Source organism: Phallusia mammillata, chromosome 1, assembly GCF_965637545.1.
Source record: "Phallusia mammillata chromosome 1, kaPhaMamm4.hap1.1, whole genome shotgun sequence".
NCBI lineage: Eukaryota > Metazoa > Chordata > Ascidiacea > Phlebobranchia > Ascidiidae > Phallusia > Phallusia mammillata.
In genome coordinates, this window is record NC_137252.1 from 10,127,654 (window position 1) to 10,145,236 (window position 17,583).

A 17,583-nucleotide genomic window follows, 5' to 3' on the forward strand; every position below is an offset into this window, starting at 1 on the left:
TTTAGATGAGCAGTAAAAAAAATGCAATCGTTAGTTCACAATTCTGATATTTCTGTCACGATTGTGGTAAAAAATTCGTGATTTTGCACTTGCCTTAAGAGAGAAAAAAGATGTGACATAGAAATGTAACGCACGTATGATTTCTATCGTTGTCATGTGCCATAAGCTGCGCTTCTTGATTTTCTGTAAACTTGTATGGTTCGCCTTAATTGTTTGCTGTCTGTCTGGCTGGAGCTAATTGGGCGCCGTCTTAACTCGTATTATCAGTTTACCTCCAACAGAAAATATTGACGAAAATGTATTAGTGCATGTGTTGTTGCTTGTTGTGTTATTAAGGCTTTCGCTTACCTTCAATACGGTATGTAAACTAAACTTAATGGTTACTGAACGATTGAACTGAATGTTCTGATGACTTTAAAAATGCATACAACCAACCAAGAAAAAGTTACTGACCTGCAACGGAAGGTAAAGTTGATTGAGTTACCAAATTTTATATGGTTTGTGTCATAATTACTTGTTTTGCCAACATAAAACACCATTTCCATAATTACACAGGTTTTGTTTTTTAGTTGTCTGCTTCCAATGATTCAAAGGAAAGAGCTTTTATTAGGTCACAAATATGGCATCTTCGGGATGAAAATGGTAAACATATTTTTATTTTTATAGAACAAGTTAGGCCAAAAATGTTTGACCTGTGTAACTGTGTCCTTGATTGTGTAACTGATGTTTGTGTAAACTAAACTGTTTGCTGCACCACACTGCAATGTAGATGCAGTCAAAAACCTTACTAAAATATATAATGTTTTGTGGCTTTTTTGTCATTATGATTGATTTTATTTTATCAGCATGGTGACAAGTTGAATTTTTAGATTCAGGTTTACGCAGAAGTCGGAGATATAAAGCAAGGAGTGTTCCAACAAATAGTTCTATTCCAGAACAATCCATTGAGCAATCTGTTAAGACTGGCAGGCCACCAAGCATTTCTGCACAAGATTTTGACAACATGCTGTGCTATTGTGGCTGTGAAAACCCTAATGTTCACCAGTTTTTGACTGCTTCGGGTAAACCTTTTCATTTGGTCCTTAGATAATATAAGTTGGTAATCATTTACTGGTTGGAGTTTATTAATTTTCGGAAATGATTTACCAGTTGTAAGTGGCATAATAAAATTAGGGCAGCTTTCGAAACTTTGGTTTTCAATAGATAATGTAAATATGAAAAAGGCTGTCCTGACCCAAGCTTAATAATTTTCAGAAACATTGCAACATTCATGAGTGGCACAATAAAACTGGGGGCAGCTTTCCGAAACTTTAAATAATAAACATTGGTAATACACTGAAAGTTTTTTTTTGATGAAACAAAAGCACTAAATGTTTCATTGCAGTGTTCAAGTTTGGGTTAAGTTGAATTGAATAAAACATAAAATTGTGCCTTTAAAGTTGCAACCAACCAGTTACACATAAGTAACTGTTAATCGAATCTATGACCGAAAGGGCTTTTTTGTTTGTTTTGATTAGTTTCTTTTTATTGGGTTTCTTGTTTGTACAACAAAGTTCAAATTTATACTTAATACCACCCATTAAAGTACACCATTTTTTGTAAATTTAGTAATTTGTTTTAGTATTCAGATTTAATTTAAACATGTATTTAAAGGAACAACACCTGCAAAGGACCAGAAAACAAACAATGAACAACAACCCTTTGTAATGGAGAAACTGTGTCAATATGTAAGTAACAATGCCTTGTTAAACATGGGTAATCCTGTTAATAATTTGCCTCTGACTGGAGTCGGACAAGCCTTTGCTAAATCGAGTAAATTCAAATGTAGTTAAAAATTAAAAAAATGTGCTGTGTGCTGGGCCCATTGGTTCCTTTATTTTTAACCAGGCTGCTTACCTCTTTGATACTATGAACTGGTCTAGGGTAGTTTTGTGCGGTTTTTACTGAAATAAAATTATTTTGGTACTATTAACTTTATCTTTCTTTAAATTTGTGAATTTTGGGCCTGTATTTTCTGTCTAATCTCGACGTTGGAGCCTATAGGCAAAGTCAACCAACAATTAATTGATGTTCTCCTTGTTTTATGGTCGACGCTTGGTGGGGGTATTGAGCTAGTTTGCCACACTTTTCGTTTAACCCACTAACGGGCAGTAATTCTAACGTTTTTTCTTACCTTTTTGACTTTTAATCGCATGGGCTCTGATCCACTTTCTTTGGACTTAAAGAAGATACGAGTGTCAATTAGAAGCATAGATAAAATAGTAGTGTTTATGTTTATTTCCACAACATATGCGTTAATACCAAAAAATACCAAAGAGTCCCGTTTGCTAGTCCGTCGGATCGTTTATTTTTCGACTTTTTAGATCACAGAATTGTACCATGTACGACGTTTAGCTGTGGTTTAAAAACTTTTGTCTCATTAACGTTTACTTTTTTCTCTTTAGCTTAAGCTTTGAACCCTTCGTTATTGGAACAACAAACTTGGTCTATATTAAGATCAGAACTTTTTGCCACGAGTCTGGTGGTTCTAAAACAAACGTTCTTTTCAAACGTGACCACAAAAGCATGTCATGTAACGCTAAATCACGTCCGAAGCTTGTTACCTTTTCTTTTTGGCGATCATTTGTTTGTCTACTTGGACTGCAAACATTTCTCTGTTTGTTCTGCTTGCGTGGTCTCGATTGTAATAGGCCATGTAGACTAACTCTGGTTCAATGGACGGTGGCGTTTCTTTGTGTTAAGCATGCATGGGTGATAATATAAAATAAAAACGAGTTTTGCGTTTCTATATGTTCATGCCGATATGTTCTTACTGAAGTATTATTATCGAACTTTGGAACAACTATTGAAGAATATATTTGTCATATTGATGTGATCGCCGTTTTTTTTTTAGTTCTTAACTAGAGGCTTATCGAATTATAGTGGAATACACCGAATTGATCGCTTTAACATATACGGTATAAGAGGGTTGCCATACCGTCCTTATTTTGAAGGGCCATGTCTTAGAAAACTATTTTACTCATTTCTAAGAAATGTCCTTGTTTTTTGAAAGCAAACGTAGACCTGGGCTGCAGTGATATGCAAACCTATAAATGGTTCTGTAACGCACATCGATGGCGTTTTTACTAGTGATGTACCGAATCGGCTAAATTTCGATTCGGCCGAAACCGAATATTCGGTGGTTTTGCCGAATAAATTCGTCCGAATCAACCGAATCATTTATGACGTCACGCGAAGTCGTACGCTACGCGCTTGACACGAAAAAATGTTTATCTACCAAGCAACTAGTGCAGGAAAGTTGTGTTTCGTTCTCATTTCAGTTCTATGGGGTTTAAAATTGCCTCAAGCATGATTGGCAACCTGCCAATGAATTAATATTTTTTTTATTACAGTGGGAAAAACGATAATGTGTTGAAAAAGATCAACATTGACGCGATTTTCGTTATGTTTGTGCTTAATTATGTTTGTGCAAAATTGCGTGGTACCTTAATAATCAGAAAAGACACGTTTAACGTTTTAAATTTGTGTTCGTAAAAGATTCGGTTTTGGCCGAATCGCAACAAATTATTCGGCCGAAACCGAATCTTTGCAAAAATGACCGATTCGGCCGAATAAATTCGGTAAACCGAATATTCGGTACATCTCTAGTTTTTACCCATATTATTCTGAAAAACCGTCAGTTCCTAAAATATGTCTCCAATCGGTCTCAAATATTCTAATGTGTAGGCCAAAGACTTCTTTGCGTTTTGTACATATCCACGGTAAGTAATGGACGAAAATACCAACGTTGTTGACAACCCAAACATCTGGGCAACCTCGGACATGCTTGCTTGACATTTCCCTGTCTGTCCGTTTCCGTTTTCGTCTATACTTAGCCTGTGCTTGGAGGTTCTTTGAATTGGTATCCAGGGAAAAAGATTTGTAATATTTCTGTATATGTGCAGTTATTGTTGTTGTACAACAGTTTTAAAACGCCACTGTCTTGCCGAATTGTTGTAAATTACTAAGTTTTGATTTTTCACTTGCAGTTTTTGCTTGAGGTGTACCACCGTTTTTTAAAGTTTTGTATAGGACGTGAGTGAAGAAATGTCTCGAAGAATTGATCTATCATATTAATTTCAAAAGATACGCAAAAGACATACACTAAGCATTTGGGTAAGAAGTTTTAGGATGCGCTAAAAGTGGTCGATTGTCAATGTCTTGTTTTACGTTTTTATGCTAACTTATCCAAGTCGGAAAAGAATGTTTAAAACACGCACCGCAATTCATCGCTGCAAGTCGCAAGGACGGCATTCAACAATCAGCCACGTTACGTCGTAATTTGCGCGTGCACGAAAAAATGCGACGCGCGATCGACAAGAAGATTTTCATGTCTCTGTTGAAGCTAGGTACGAGCCCGCCGGTGCTAACAGGCTAAACCAACCTTGAAATTTGCGTCTCAGTTTGCCACCGAGCTTGGGAAATCAGCCTGCTTGGATGCTTCAACCTCTCGCTGATGCATCCGACTTGCCAAGGTGTGAGACCGAGTGGAAAGTTTTGTGCTAGCGTTTACGGATCTTTGTTAAGACTAGAGACAGTTCCAGGTGTTGCAGGTTTAGTAGCGCGAAATCAAGAGCTACCTGAATACGTGTATGGTGTAAAGTGCTTTAACTTTGTGCCGTTTTGGGTTTTGCCATTGCGGGAATTCAACTAGATAGATTTTAATGTACTAAAGTATACGTATGTGATGTACTTTGATCTGTATTGTTGGTAAATTAATTTTGTTTCAACTTTCCTGTCGCAAAAGTTATCTAAAGTTTAATGGCTTTCATTCATTTATAGAGATTTAGGATACATTGTTTCAACCATATAAAGAATATCCAGAATTTGTTAGCAAATGATTAGAGATTAAAATTTCTCATGATTGCGATGAGAATTTCAGTACACTTTAGCGAAGCAGTTTTAAATTTAACAGGAAAAAACTATTCGCCTTTTTTAATTTCACTTTTCGTTTGTTTGGTGCCAAGTTTTGAAACTACAAGTCTTCGAGCAAAATTAGGTTGCAACGCTCCTTAGGACAACTCGTGCTTTAGGGATGCCATGTACAAAGCGTGAACCTTTTCCTAAAAACACTTACATGAGTGGACTGTAAGCTTCTCAGTTTCAACTTTGCCTAAAATTGTGAGAGAATCAAGGGCATGCTTGGTTTTTGGTTAAAATTCCAGACCAATAAGGCCCAAACCTAAAGCTCGTCAACGATGATGCATGCTCTCCATGACCCATCGACATAGGTTAGCGTAGCCGCAAAATTGTGGTAGTTGTGAACTACATGTGCCTTATCAGCACCACTGTACTACCTGAAAATATTTAAGTGACGTCACGAGCAGAATTCTTGTGCAGTGACGCGCAACCGCAGTTGTTCTTTGATGAGTTGCCTGACACGCGGTCGCGCTTGATTGCATACGCCTTGGTGCGTTGTTTAGTGCCGCGTCAATACCAATGTATACACCTCACATGACGCATTGCCGATGTAAGAAGCTCGGTTATCGTTCATCAGGTCGTTGCGGCGATGACTTTGAAAAATTCCGATTTGCATGTTGAGATTTACGGGACTATTCTGTTATAGCGCCAGTTTGATTCTTCTGGCAGATTGATATTTTAGGTGCAATTTTTAAATATATAAATGTGCAAGTTTGTTTCTTTAACTATGTTTCATATAAATAATATGCAAAGTCATCCTAAAGAGATGTATGTTTTGACATTAAACACTTTAATTTCCTTTTTAGTCTGTGGTTTGTTTACAAGGTAGGGTGCAAAAAAGAGTGGAAAGACCGATCGCGGCCTTGTAGTTCAGTTAATATTGTATTTTAGAACATAAATTATTAAATGCCGATAGTACTTTTCGCGTATTAAATTACCAATCAATAATTAAGCGATGAAACAAACGGGCGTGCCTCAAAAATGTCGGGTACAATCATAAATTATTGATTTATTGAATGGTATTGACCGGTGCTGTTTACATACAGAAATAAACTTGAGGTATTTTTTACAGTATAAAGTACAGACAAAATCTATCCATAGACCAGAACTATAAACTTTGACTTTTGGAAGAAAATGACCCAAGATGCATTTAAAATCACATGAAATGTTTTATGCGTTTTTGTGGTGCGTTAATTTTTATCTATTATCTCGATAGGCATAACGAGAGGGGCTTGTTTAAATTTTCCCTGCGGCTTGGGTGTTATTGCGTTAAGCACCTGTTCAGAAAGAATACCATTTGCACACCGTATATTTTCGGCAAATTCAGGGTGCATATCTATAAGGTAGTGATTGCCAAATACGCTAGGATTATCAGATTCCGTCGGCCGGGCAGCTTTCAACTAGCTGTGGCCACAGCCAATTAATTTCAAGGCAGATTGTATACAATTACACCGGGCTGATACAGTCATTTGCGATGACCAAGCCTTAGCGCAACGATGCTAAACGCAGCAACCAACGCCCGAGGCTTCATTCCTTTCTGAGCAAAACAGAATACTGTATGAAATTCTAGTTACGTCATCTGTTTCTGGAATAGGCGAATACTTTGACACGCTTATTGTTCAGATCAATGTGCCTCACAGTTTTATACGAAACAGAGGAAAGAATGAGTAACATTTTGCTGATCGTTTTGAAATAACTTGTAATATGTGCTGAAAAATATCGTGTAGGTTTTAGGTTGATCATATTTGTATTATAGTTTTTTGTTTGTGGGAGTTCAATTGTTATTGTATTTTTACGTGTTTTTTTCGTGAACAGCGTGGGTGCGTTCGATATGCTTTTTGGGGTAGTTTGTGGTGAACAGTTTAAAAATCATTTCTGGACAACGAGGTTTTTTTAATTTCAAAAGAATGCAATAAAACAGAGATAGCTTAATGAAAAATCATGGCAGTTCATTTGTTAAGCATCTGTTGACAGACACAACGCCCCCGTCCCTAAGTTGCGCACGAGGCATAACTCAATCAAACAATGTATATACGAGACAACTGCCTATTGTTCTTTATGAAGATGCAACCGAAGAGTAAATATTGACACGGGGGAGTTTGGTACAAATACAAACCAACAGCTGTGTAAGCCAAGAATGTTGCAATCTCTGAATTTTTCAGCGACGTCCATAATATTGATTCGCATTCCAAAATGATTGCCTGTTGCAGAGTTAATTAAACTCTCTTTATCGATTGCTACAACGAACGCAATTTCAATTTGACAATGGCACGTTGTTGAATGTGGTACCTAAACAAAAAAATGACTGTTTGTTTTGTCAAAAACAAGCAACGGTTTGTTTATAGTTCTGAAGAGAATTTGTCTTCTCAGTTTAGGGCCCCGCTATGGTTCTTATTTCAACTGCCATAAAAAAACGCCGATAGATGGACACAACACGCTGCATTGCAATGATAACGTCAAACTTAAAATTGGAATCACCCAGGCCGTTGCTTGGTGGATGGATTCTATTTGAATAAGATACAGGTGGTTCTGTTAAGGCGAAATATCTATGTCAAAATCGGATGACTTAATGCTTTTCATGAACTTAAATTGCGTTGCATTTTGATGAATTGACTTTATGATATTTAAACCTGACTAAAAATGAAGACTAAAAATATCTTCAGTCTAGCTTAACAGTATCAGGATGTTATGAACCAAGACAGGCCCGTGGTTAATCCCAATGTTACACGAAGAAAGCCGATGACAGAAGCTTACCAGGCCCGGTTTTCGCCCTGCTTTGGAGGGTTTGTAAAGGGCCAAGCTTGTTTATGGGATTAGTGTAGATCTGACAGATGATCGTTGAAGTTGCAGGCGAAGCAAGTGTGTCTTCAGGGATTTAAATTGTGAGAGATTGTCTTGTTTTTCAAAGGCTTCCTTGTATAAATGTGCCAGCTAGCTTCTGTGTTTAGCTACATTAGAAACCAGTTACCCAGTCAACCTTTTTTGGTTTTGTGGTTCTATTACTCATTTCTGAAATTATCTTAAAATTCAGTTTTAAATGTTGTCGACCAATACTAAATCTAGGCTACCTTTAGATACCTTAGTGTTTAAGTGTTGACATTCAACGGTATTTTTCCTAGTATTCGCTTTGGTATCATTTGTCTTATGTTTCATATACATTTATGACATCTTAGTGTAGCAAAATTGGGGATGCGGTTTAAAAGAAAATCTCACTACTTCAGTCTTTTAAGTCATTTTCCGACGCTTTTACATGCTTGACACTGCTGCACAGCACGTTGCAACTACGGTTTAACGTCATTGTCGCGCTAAATCAACGCGTCAAGAAGTATTTGCAATTGTTGGTTTCAGAATCCGGGCAATGGTAATTAGTGCATGCCCGCTCCTACGTTTTGAGCTGCTTCAAAGTGGGTGGATATCCTTTAATCGTATGAACAAGGGTTTTTCGGCGCCGATAGACACGACGTTGATACGAGTGTGGGCGTCCGTCGTGGTTGTACGTTGGGTTGTAATTGTTTAAATGTGGTTTTAGTGTAATCGGAGGTGTATGTTCAACATGTGTAAAGTTAAGTTTATTTGTGTTATGACCTGTGTGTTGTGTTTCTGTTAAATTTGCTCATTTTCTTGGTATCTTGGTGCAAACGAGGCATATCCTCAACTTTTATTGATAAATTGTTTACATTTTTGTCATAGTTTTTCATTTAAAAAGAGTAAAAATTAAATAACCTGTAAAAAGGAATGTTCTTGAAGTCCGATGCTTTTCGTGATCGAAAACAACAATAGTAGATTCACGATAAACTTTGAATGTAATCTTCTTTTGCACAGATGTGTAATATAAGTTGAATCATCTTATTGCTACAGTCATAAGCCAAACAACTACTACAAAATTCAAACCGCAATAAACGCCTTGAGCAGTGATCCCCACCTAACTTGTTGTTGAGTTTATGCTGATTACGCACTCGCGAGAGCTACCTTGTTAATAGTGGGATGATCCGCAAACGGAATGCGAACATTTCCGCGAAAAGCCATGTCTTAATCAGGAGAAATTGCTGGTTGAAAGTGTGCCGCTGACTTGGTACATTTGAAGTGCGTTTGGTGTGCAACAGACACGCCGGCATCGTACGGTATTTAGAACCAGATTTTTGAAGCAAACTTCAGAAGTTTTTTTAGTTCTGCTTGAATTAGCCTTGGAGTTTGAATAGTTTTGATCTACAGAATATGTTGCCATAAATTTTGTTTAACTGTCGTTTAGTCTTTTTTTAAGCTTTTAAGGTCAGTTGGCACATAAAGCAACTTGGGCAGCATGCACTGTATTCCGGGCCTAATGACATGGACGAAAACTGAAAGCATGCCCTTAAAAAGTCGTGCCGAATATGTTGTCGTTTAAAGTATGTTTGCCGCAAAGATATTGTTGACTTACCAGCAGCCTGTTAAATTATTGATTGCTCAAATCGGGTAAAATACATTAAAGACGTTGGTTAATTCAAGTTTATGTGCTAAAATTTGAAAGACACTTGGTAAATGCCAGTCGATTATACTTGTAAGGTGCCTAAACAGTGGGTTTTGATTGTTTGAGAGTTGTAACTAGCAGTTTGCAATATTGTGTCATACATTACGCCAATGGTTCTCAAACTTTTTTTGTTGCGACGCCCCTGGAAAAGTTTTCTGGTCTTGCGACGCACCAGCAAATAAAAGTTAATGAGGAAATTTATTATTAAAGTTGTGTTTATTGATACAACAGCAAAAAGCCACGAAACGAATATTCTGCGACGCCCTTGGAAAATTCAAACGACGCACCAGGGCGTCAGTTACAGTTAGAGTACTACTGCATTACGCAACCGTGGCTTAACGTATACACCTTAGAAACTAAAAATATTATTTTATCATTTATGTTTTATCACGTATTGTCGAGATCTTAATTTCTCCCCTGATAATTCTGTTTGTTTTTCAATTCAGACTGATGCTTCTGTGCCGCTAGGAAAGTGCAATGAAAAGATTGGTTATGACGTAATAACTGGAGCACCTGGATTGGAAGATAAGACTGAAGATAGTGCATTTCATTCGCCGATAAAAAGTAATTGCCAAAAGCCGAATAGTACATATCCTAAAGAAGGGATCTTATTGTTAGAAAGTGGTGAAAAGTGTCAAGCAGACGAATCCAAGAAAAATTGGAATCAGATCAACGGCGGTGAAACATTCTCTGACCAAGGTTAGACTTACTGTGGGAATATTTTTTATCTTGTCACCACCTTAATTGTTGTTTTGTTGTTGATAATAATGCATATTTTGCTAATCGCATTTTGTCTATTCGAATTAAGCACGTACATTCGATTTTAAAACTAGATATGGTGTGTTTAAGTTGCCAAAAACATTAGTGTTGAACATATCTATAGTTGCAGTGCAATATAACCATAGTTAGGTCGTTCCTTTTCAACAGCTGGCATTTTTTTAAACAATAAACAAACTTAACTCGGACATAATGCTGCAACTTGGGTCTAAATGCTGTCCTCAAATGTGCACGCAACAATTTGTAAGTATAGATGGATAGATATTTATTGTCTTTGGTGTGTTATGTTTTTTTACCATTCGACCTATATTCAAATATGTTTTTGTGTGGAATTATTAAGGTATTTAAGTTTGCGAAATCGTGGCCGTTGTAAATGACGTCATAGCACGTCCAAATCCACGCAAATCGTGTAAAGGGATTTCTCGAATTTGAAAGGCTGGTATTGTTTGCAAGTCAATATTTGTCCAAATACGACGGCACTTTGAGCGTCGAATCGCGGGGAACTCGTAAACTTTCCTGGTGGTCAGATCAACAAATATTCGTCTTACGGTTTTGTTCTTAAGCTTACAAGATCTTAAAGGTCACCTCAGCAAGAATGTTGTTGCGTTGGACATTTTACGGCGATAGTTGTTTGTAAACTGACGTCAAAGAAATCCGACTTTTAGGAAATTTAAATAGTAATTTTGGTTTTGGGAAAGGCCAGTTAAAAACAAACATGTAAATGGGCCAACAACCGTTGCCTGTAACCACCGACCGTCAAAAAACACTTACTGAAACCACAAAAAATGATTTACTTGCGTGCGCGTGGGCGCCTTTGCTTAGCAACATCAGAATCTGTAACCGTTGATATATCGCCCCGAGCACTTGGCAGCTTGGTGCCTATTCTGTTGTTGACATATTATCTCATTTCAAAGTTGTTTCGCCACCTTTTATTACCGGCAAACGCCCAAAACAGGATCATTACTTTTTTTGATAAACGTTAATCATTTTACTGAACCGGAGTTGTGAGTCGGGTTGGGTTCGCTCCGGGTTGTGTTTAGTCCCCCCCCCCCCCCCCCCAAATACGGGCTAATTCGAACCTGACTTCACGCTCTGTATGAGTATTTTTCAAAATCAAATTAACTAGCTTGGACCTGGCCTACAATTCCCAACATCTCCAACTCGCCTTGTTTAAGTCCGATGTATAATATTGTCTATTGTGTTTGTTGTCTTTGTCTTTTTAGATCTATCTGCCTGTAAATCATACTTTCGGGCCTAAATGGGCTTATCAAAAACGATTTGGGTTCGGGCCAGATTTCAGGCTTATAATATTTGGTTCGGTTCGGGCTACTATTTTAGGCCCGTTTTACAACTATGTACTGAACATATGCGGTATAACATATTTTGATGATAATAATTTCTAATCTCGTTTTTGTCAATTTGCCTTCGCAATTGGCCAAACGCGCCGCAATTCGGATATCACACCTTCCTTTGTGTTTATCGCCCTCCAGTGGTTTGAATCAGTGCAGAAATTTTTCGGCCAAAAGGTGAAATCCGCAGCTAATCTCCTTGAAGCTGTTTCTCGCAGGCGAAAACGATCGTACATCGTCACGGTTGGCCGCGCTTCACGCTTGAACGCCGCGCACAGGTAAAAACAATGACGTCGCGATTTTGACGGAGCGTATCGTGTCATACTTAGTAAAAACTATTTATGTCCTGTTTTGTGGTTGAAAAAATATTTAGTCGTTTCCTTTTGGTTGGCAAAAACAAAGGTAATATTTACGGTTTAACTAAAAGAGTGGACACTTTTTTTGAAGCTTTCTAGTTTTGACTAAAAAAATTTTGCTCTGCACACAAAAGGAATTGGAATAAACCATATTAATGTCCATTTACATCGGTGGCTCCTTTTTTTAACACTGCATAAAAATTTAATCACATTATTTCTGCATGTCCCTATTTGGCAGAAACGGAGAAACACAGTTGTGGACTTTTTTGTGATGCTGTATACGTGTTTTTTACTACAATCATGCACTATTTTGTGTTGGAACTCCACAAACCCGACAAGTTTGTGGCCATAATCTCCGGAGCCATTACCTGCGCCCACATTGCCTGAATTCCTGCATTGTGATACGGACCATTAATCACGGCGGTGGTATGTCAGCACACCAAGCATTAGCTGGATATAAGTTTACTTCTCACTACCACCGATGACGTTTGTGGAGTGTTTGTTGTCTTTCTACAAATGCGCTTCGTGGTTGCTTACTTGAATGTGAGCTGCTGTCAACGCAATAATTGCCATACATGGACGTAATGGAATATTTTTGATTCATCGTATTTCATTGGCAGATTCTTTCAGTTTTAGTTTACATCCCCATAGTGAATTCTCAACGCAAGTCAAGCGTTGCGACCAGCTGTTTTTTCGCATGCAATCCCAATGGAAATGTTTGGTTAAAAAAAACAAAAAAAATAAACTTTTACGCAAAAATAGAACCGCCCAGTTAACTTACTCACAGGGCTAGTTATGTAAAGTATTGAACTTAAACTTCACAGGGAGTGCACACCAGTTGAAAAATTGGATGTTTTTACCATACCTAGCCGGCTAACACGTGCTCAAAATGTTTTATGTAATCGATTCAACAGCTCTTGATAGCGAGGCTATTACCACCAACACAAGTGCAAAGCAGGAAAAAGCTGCGTTGCGTGAAACAATGTGCTTAAAGTTTAGAACTTGCGCTTTTTGTAAACCTCAGCGCGATAATAATGTTCTCAAAGATTTTTGCATGCTCGTGCAAGTTTGTGCATTGAGCTTCCCCATAAATTTCTCATAGGCAAGAACCATATTTTTTTAAGTTTAGAGACACAAACAGAAAAAACTAACAGGTACAATGTTATAATTAGGGACACTACACAGGGACTTTGGGTTAAGCAAATGTTACACATATGGAACAGACAAGCCTATATATATTTGTTTAAAACCTGACGTTTTGACACATCTTATATCATTCTCAAATGAATTGAAACGTAAAATCCACGCAGCAACTAAAGCCAGTAAAAGCATAAGATGTGTTGAAACGCATGGGCGCCGGCAGAAAATTTTGCCCCCTCTTGCCCCTACGTGGCGGCGCCCATGTTGAAACGTCATAGTTTGAACAAATATATTGGCTTGTCTGTATTTTGACAGAATTAAAAAAAAAACGTGAATTGGGAACCTAAATGTTACATAAACTATACACAATCACAGTTACATAACATGTTCAACTTGTACATCACCACTGCATCGTAAATCTTACGCTCATGGTTGGTGTATTTTATCATCGCTACTTTTCACGCCTTGCCTCCTGACCCACAGACAGACGCAGAGCAGTCCTCCAAACGAAACAAAACGCACTTGTCCCGTTGTACGAGCCTGTCTTCCAATCTATTGTTATCAGGCCTTTGTGGTCATATCATATTTGAAACAAGCTTTCCTCCCGTTTAACTAGACGACAACAGCCAGTCGTTCGTTTAGGTTTATAAAACGCGCCACCGCTTGCTAACAGTAACAGCATTGCACTGTGGGTTTGCTGATGTATTCCGGGTTGGTAAAAACTTGTTAAGAAAGGTTTATATATCTTGGTTTTAAAAGTTGCTTAGTTGGTGAAAAGGGACTGTTTGCTACAATTTACTTTTAAATGCGATACAACATTGAACAGCAAATAGCGTATGTAAGCTTAGGGCGACAAAAGTTTACATATACAGCTGCATGTGTTATGACAGATGACTTTCAAAGTAAGTCTCGCCTTTTATCGTAACAATGCCTTTATTCCCTGTCTTCTATGTTGTTTATTTACGCAGACAATTGAACGGTGTTCGAGAATTGGATACAGAACGCAACGTGCGCCCTTCGCTTTGCGGCAAAATCGTTTTTAGTGACATACTAGCAATTTGCAAATACAGTTTCGCACTAAACTTATAATGCGAAGACGACAGTATTGGAAAAACTGCTGGAAAATGCATTTTAGTGCTGGTATTTTATTGTTTTCCCATGCATGTAGGTACTTGTATTTAAGATTTTCTCATTTTACACTTGCCTAACACTGTGAATTCTGCCATCATGTCTTCACAACACGTTGCAAGTAAGTTTTTCCTGTCGCTTTTTTATGTTTTGACTGTGCAATGTAAAACTTGGTCTAAAACCCAATGAACGTGGTCGGTGTTTTGTAAATGCTGCTGGAATGTCAATTTTCTAACTCGGACAAGTTAAGTCACTCGTTGTTCTGTTCAAAATTTTACGAACACAAGTTCGTTTGGGTTTTTGGTTTTGAAGCGAATCAACTGGTATATAAGCATGGCAAAAGTGGTCTAGTATTTTTTGTGGCTTTGAGGTACTTGAAACAACTGTTTTGGACGTATAATAGCAAGTTACGTCGTTCCACTGAATGCCATGTAACAATTGAGGTGTGGATTGTTTTAATTTGACTCAACTTCCCGCAAAACGAGAGATTGATGCATAATTATAAATGTGCGTTCCTAAAGATGTTCTGATGTTAGGTTTGTGACGAAAAATTATCCCAGGTTGCATAGGTATCATTGGTGTTTTGTGTAAACCATCACTGGTCGTCACAGAGAGTGATCGAATGACAAAATCCCATTCAGAATCGCTTTCCCCCTCTGTTTTCGAAACTGGAGTCAGCTGTGTTTTGCCTGTAATTTGAAACCAATCGGAAATCAGTGATAAACTTTTTCCGAACTGAGCTCCAGTTTTTTTCAAGCTCTAACGCTTCATAAAACATAAGAACACCGCACAAACACAGATGGGACACGCAGGATAAATTTTGGTTGAACAAGAATCGTCCACTGCTGATAAGCACTCTATAAAAAATATTGTGAACTGCGGTTTTAGTGGACTGTCATGTCTAGCTGTTTTTGAGTTTCAACTTTGTAAATCAGCAATATAGAAACCGAAATGCCATTAGAACCCAGCCCATTATTTTAATATCTTTGATAGATTGGTTAACGAAGCAATTCTTAAAAACAACACTTTGTTAAAGTTGAAGTATGCTTTGTCTTTCTAGTACCACCACCTTCCCCGCACGAAACCCCTACTGGCGGAAAAGGCGGATCAAAATCGTCATCCTTTCCGTTTTTCCGCGGAATCCGACCATCGTCTTCCTCTAGCAAAGAACCCAACCCTCCGACTTCTTCGGTGAAAGAAGAACCGCTCGGAAAACGAAGATTCTCGAAGCGATTCCGAAGGCGATCCACCAAACAAATCGCTTCTTCGGAAAACACCGAAACAGTTGAAAACTCACAAGAAGAGCCGAGTTCAAGCACTAAACCATCATCATTAACTGCTAGTCCAGGATCTGAGGACAGTCCGAACGAAACCTTTAGCCCACGCTCGACATCTAGTGGCGAGTCACATTCCAACAAAAAGTCCGCCAAAGTAATTTTGCGCGCTATTGGTAAAAGGTTTCTCGCCTCCAAGTCAAAGTCTCCAAACGAAAAATCGAAAACCTTTGAAGCGACACACACAACTACAGAAGCAACTACAGTAAACGCTAACAATAGCAATAACGTTTCTGTGTGTACACCGGAGCGAAACAAACCGGTTACAAACGTTCCAACCTCGACCCCAGTGAAATCAGCCACTGAAATCATGGCAGAGGTTGTCGCCAGGTCACGTGAAACTGCACGTGCTACGTCATCAGCCACCGTATTCTTACGTCACAAAGAACCCTCCGTAGAAGTGGAACGTGCAAACTACGAGGGAAAATCCCTAGAGGAACTGCAAGAGCTGGTGAGTACTACTTTTTTTGCAAATATGTGTTTAAATCTGTTTTTTTTTTGCTCTGAACCTCCACCTAACTACACAAAAAGGTTGGCTTGAGTGATTTAAATGCAATTCTTGGGACTTCTTATTGATATCAACAACTTTCTTAATGTTGAAATGTGGGATGTATAGCACTGACTGGTTATGATTACTAAACTAAATCCATCACTGAATTTCAACGTGCCAGATAACTTTAAAGTTTATACAACAGGATCAGATGTCGTTCATATCGTTCTGTAAAAACGTGAAAAACAATTTATGTACGAAAATAAGAAAGCATTTTCACACGTAAATCGTTTGCAGCATATCCGATGTAAACTCGTTTTGACTTTTTCATCTTTTTGATCCCACGCTGATTTTGCTGGACCACGTGCCCGCTTGTCGACGTTTTATTGCTTCCTGGTTGCGTGGGAAAGCTACTCAGCCGGCTGTGCCCTTCATTACAAAAACTAAAATTCTTCTTACATGAAAATTTAGTTCAAACTTCGCTGCATACATTTTAATTTTTAACATGCCTTGAAGTAACCTCTCAAACATGTTTTGTTAAGAAATCGTTGCATATCGGTATTTGTTGCAGCAATTCTTTGAGGCTAGATTATATTTTTTAATTTAAGCCCCGTTATCAAAAAGGCCTTTGTTGACAGCAGAAAACCTGGACAAGATTTGTCCAGAAAAGTCATAAAAAGTGCACTTTGTTTTATTTGACCAAATATATTGCTGTTATTGGAGTGAATAGGTTGTATTTTGTTCCCACAATCTCAGTTCTTGCGTTGACTTTCCGGTATTGCACTCGCTAAAAGCCAGTAAGGTGTAGGATGCGTTTGTGACGTCATAAATGATGCTTACGCGTGGGAGAACCGAGTTGCTTCCCACAACGCATGCACAGAGGTACAAGCTGCAAGACTGAAGGTAGTTCAACCGAATTTATCAAAAGTGTGAAATCGCTTTAAGTAGTAGGCATCTTTTTTAACGTGAATTGATCAAATATGTAGAAAATTTGGAGATTTATGCAAATCAAAATATGTCTTCGGGTTACAGAAGGAGATTTATTGGTTTTGTGTTCAGAAAAGTTGTTAATGTGGTAAACTGTACAGCGCAAATACCATAAATAGTTCACACAACATTATTCGGATGGTATGTCATTTGAAGGAAAATTAAATTTTGCAATTAAATTGACATTAACTGGTAAAGATGAATGACAAATTCTCGCGAGTCTGCGTGCAGAACCGAGTAACCTGTAATTTGAGTCAAGTAGTTTAGCTGAGTGAGAGCCGACTGTCTCGTAAGTGATGTACATCAGAAGAAAGTCAATAACATAGTTTGTGGGCAATATACAGCTATTCTTCGCATTCCTGTGTAATTGCGTTGTTGCGATCCATATACACAACAATGCCACTACAGCATATAAATGTATCAAACGTTAAAGAGTTTTGTTAAAAACTGTAAAATTTTAAAAAGTTTTTTTTTAAAGTAAGCAAAAATAGTATTCAAAGCCAAATAATAATAAAATGGAAGGTTTGTGAAAATCGTTTCTAAAATGCAACAGTTT

The 17,583-nt window shown here is 37.9% G+C and overlaps 1 protein-coding gene across 5 annotated transcripts in view; it reads left to right on the plus strand.

Annotated features, from left to right (window-relative positions):
- Positions 1 to 203: 203 nt before the first annotated feature.
- The window catches only part of LOC145228239 (uncharacterized), a 44,868-nt gene continuing 27,488 nt past the window's right edge, over positions 204 to 17,583 (plus strand). For 2 of the 5 annotated variants that reach the window (XR_013860055.1, XM_080093248.1), the window contains exons 1-6: positions 215 to 465; positions 570 to 642; positions 870 to 1,061; positions 1,654 to 1,727; positions 9,913 to 10,165; positions 15,277 to 16,001. Coding sequence is in view for 4 of the 5 variants with exons in the window: in XM_080093248.1 (XP_079949374.1) it covers positions 409 to 465; positions 570 to 642; positions 870 to 1,061; positions 1,654 to 1,727; positions 9,913 to 10,165; positions 15,277 to 16,001 (1,374 nt within the window). In the remaining variant the exon portion in view is untranslated. Of the gene's footprint in view, positions 466 to 569; positions 643 to 869; positions 1,062 to 1,653; positions 1,728 to 9,912; positions 10,166 to 15,276; positions 16,002 to 17,583 lie in introns of all 5 variants that reach the window. The other 3 variants (XM_080093242.1, XM_080093241.1, XM_080093238.1) reach the window with 3 other exon arrangements.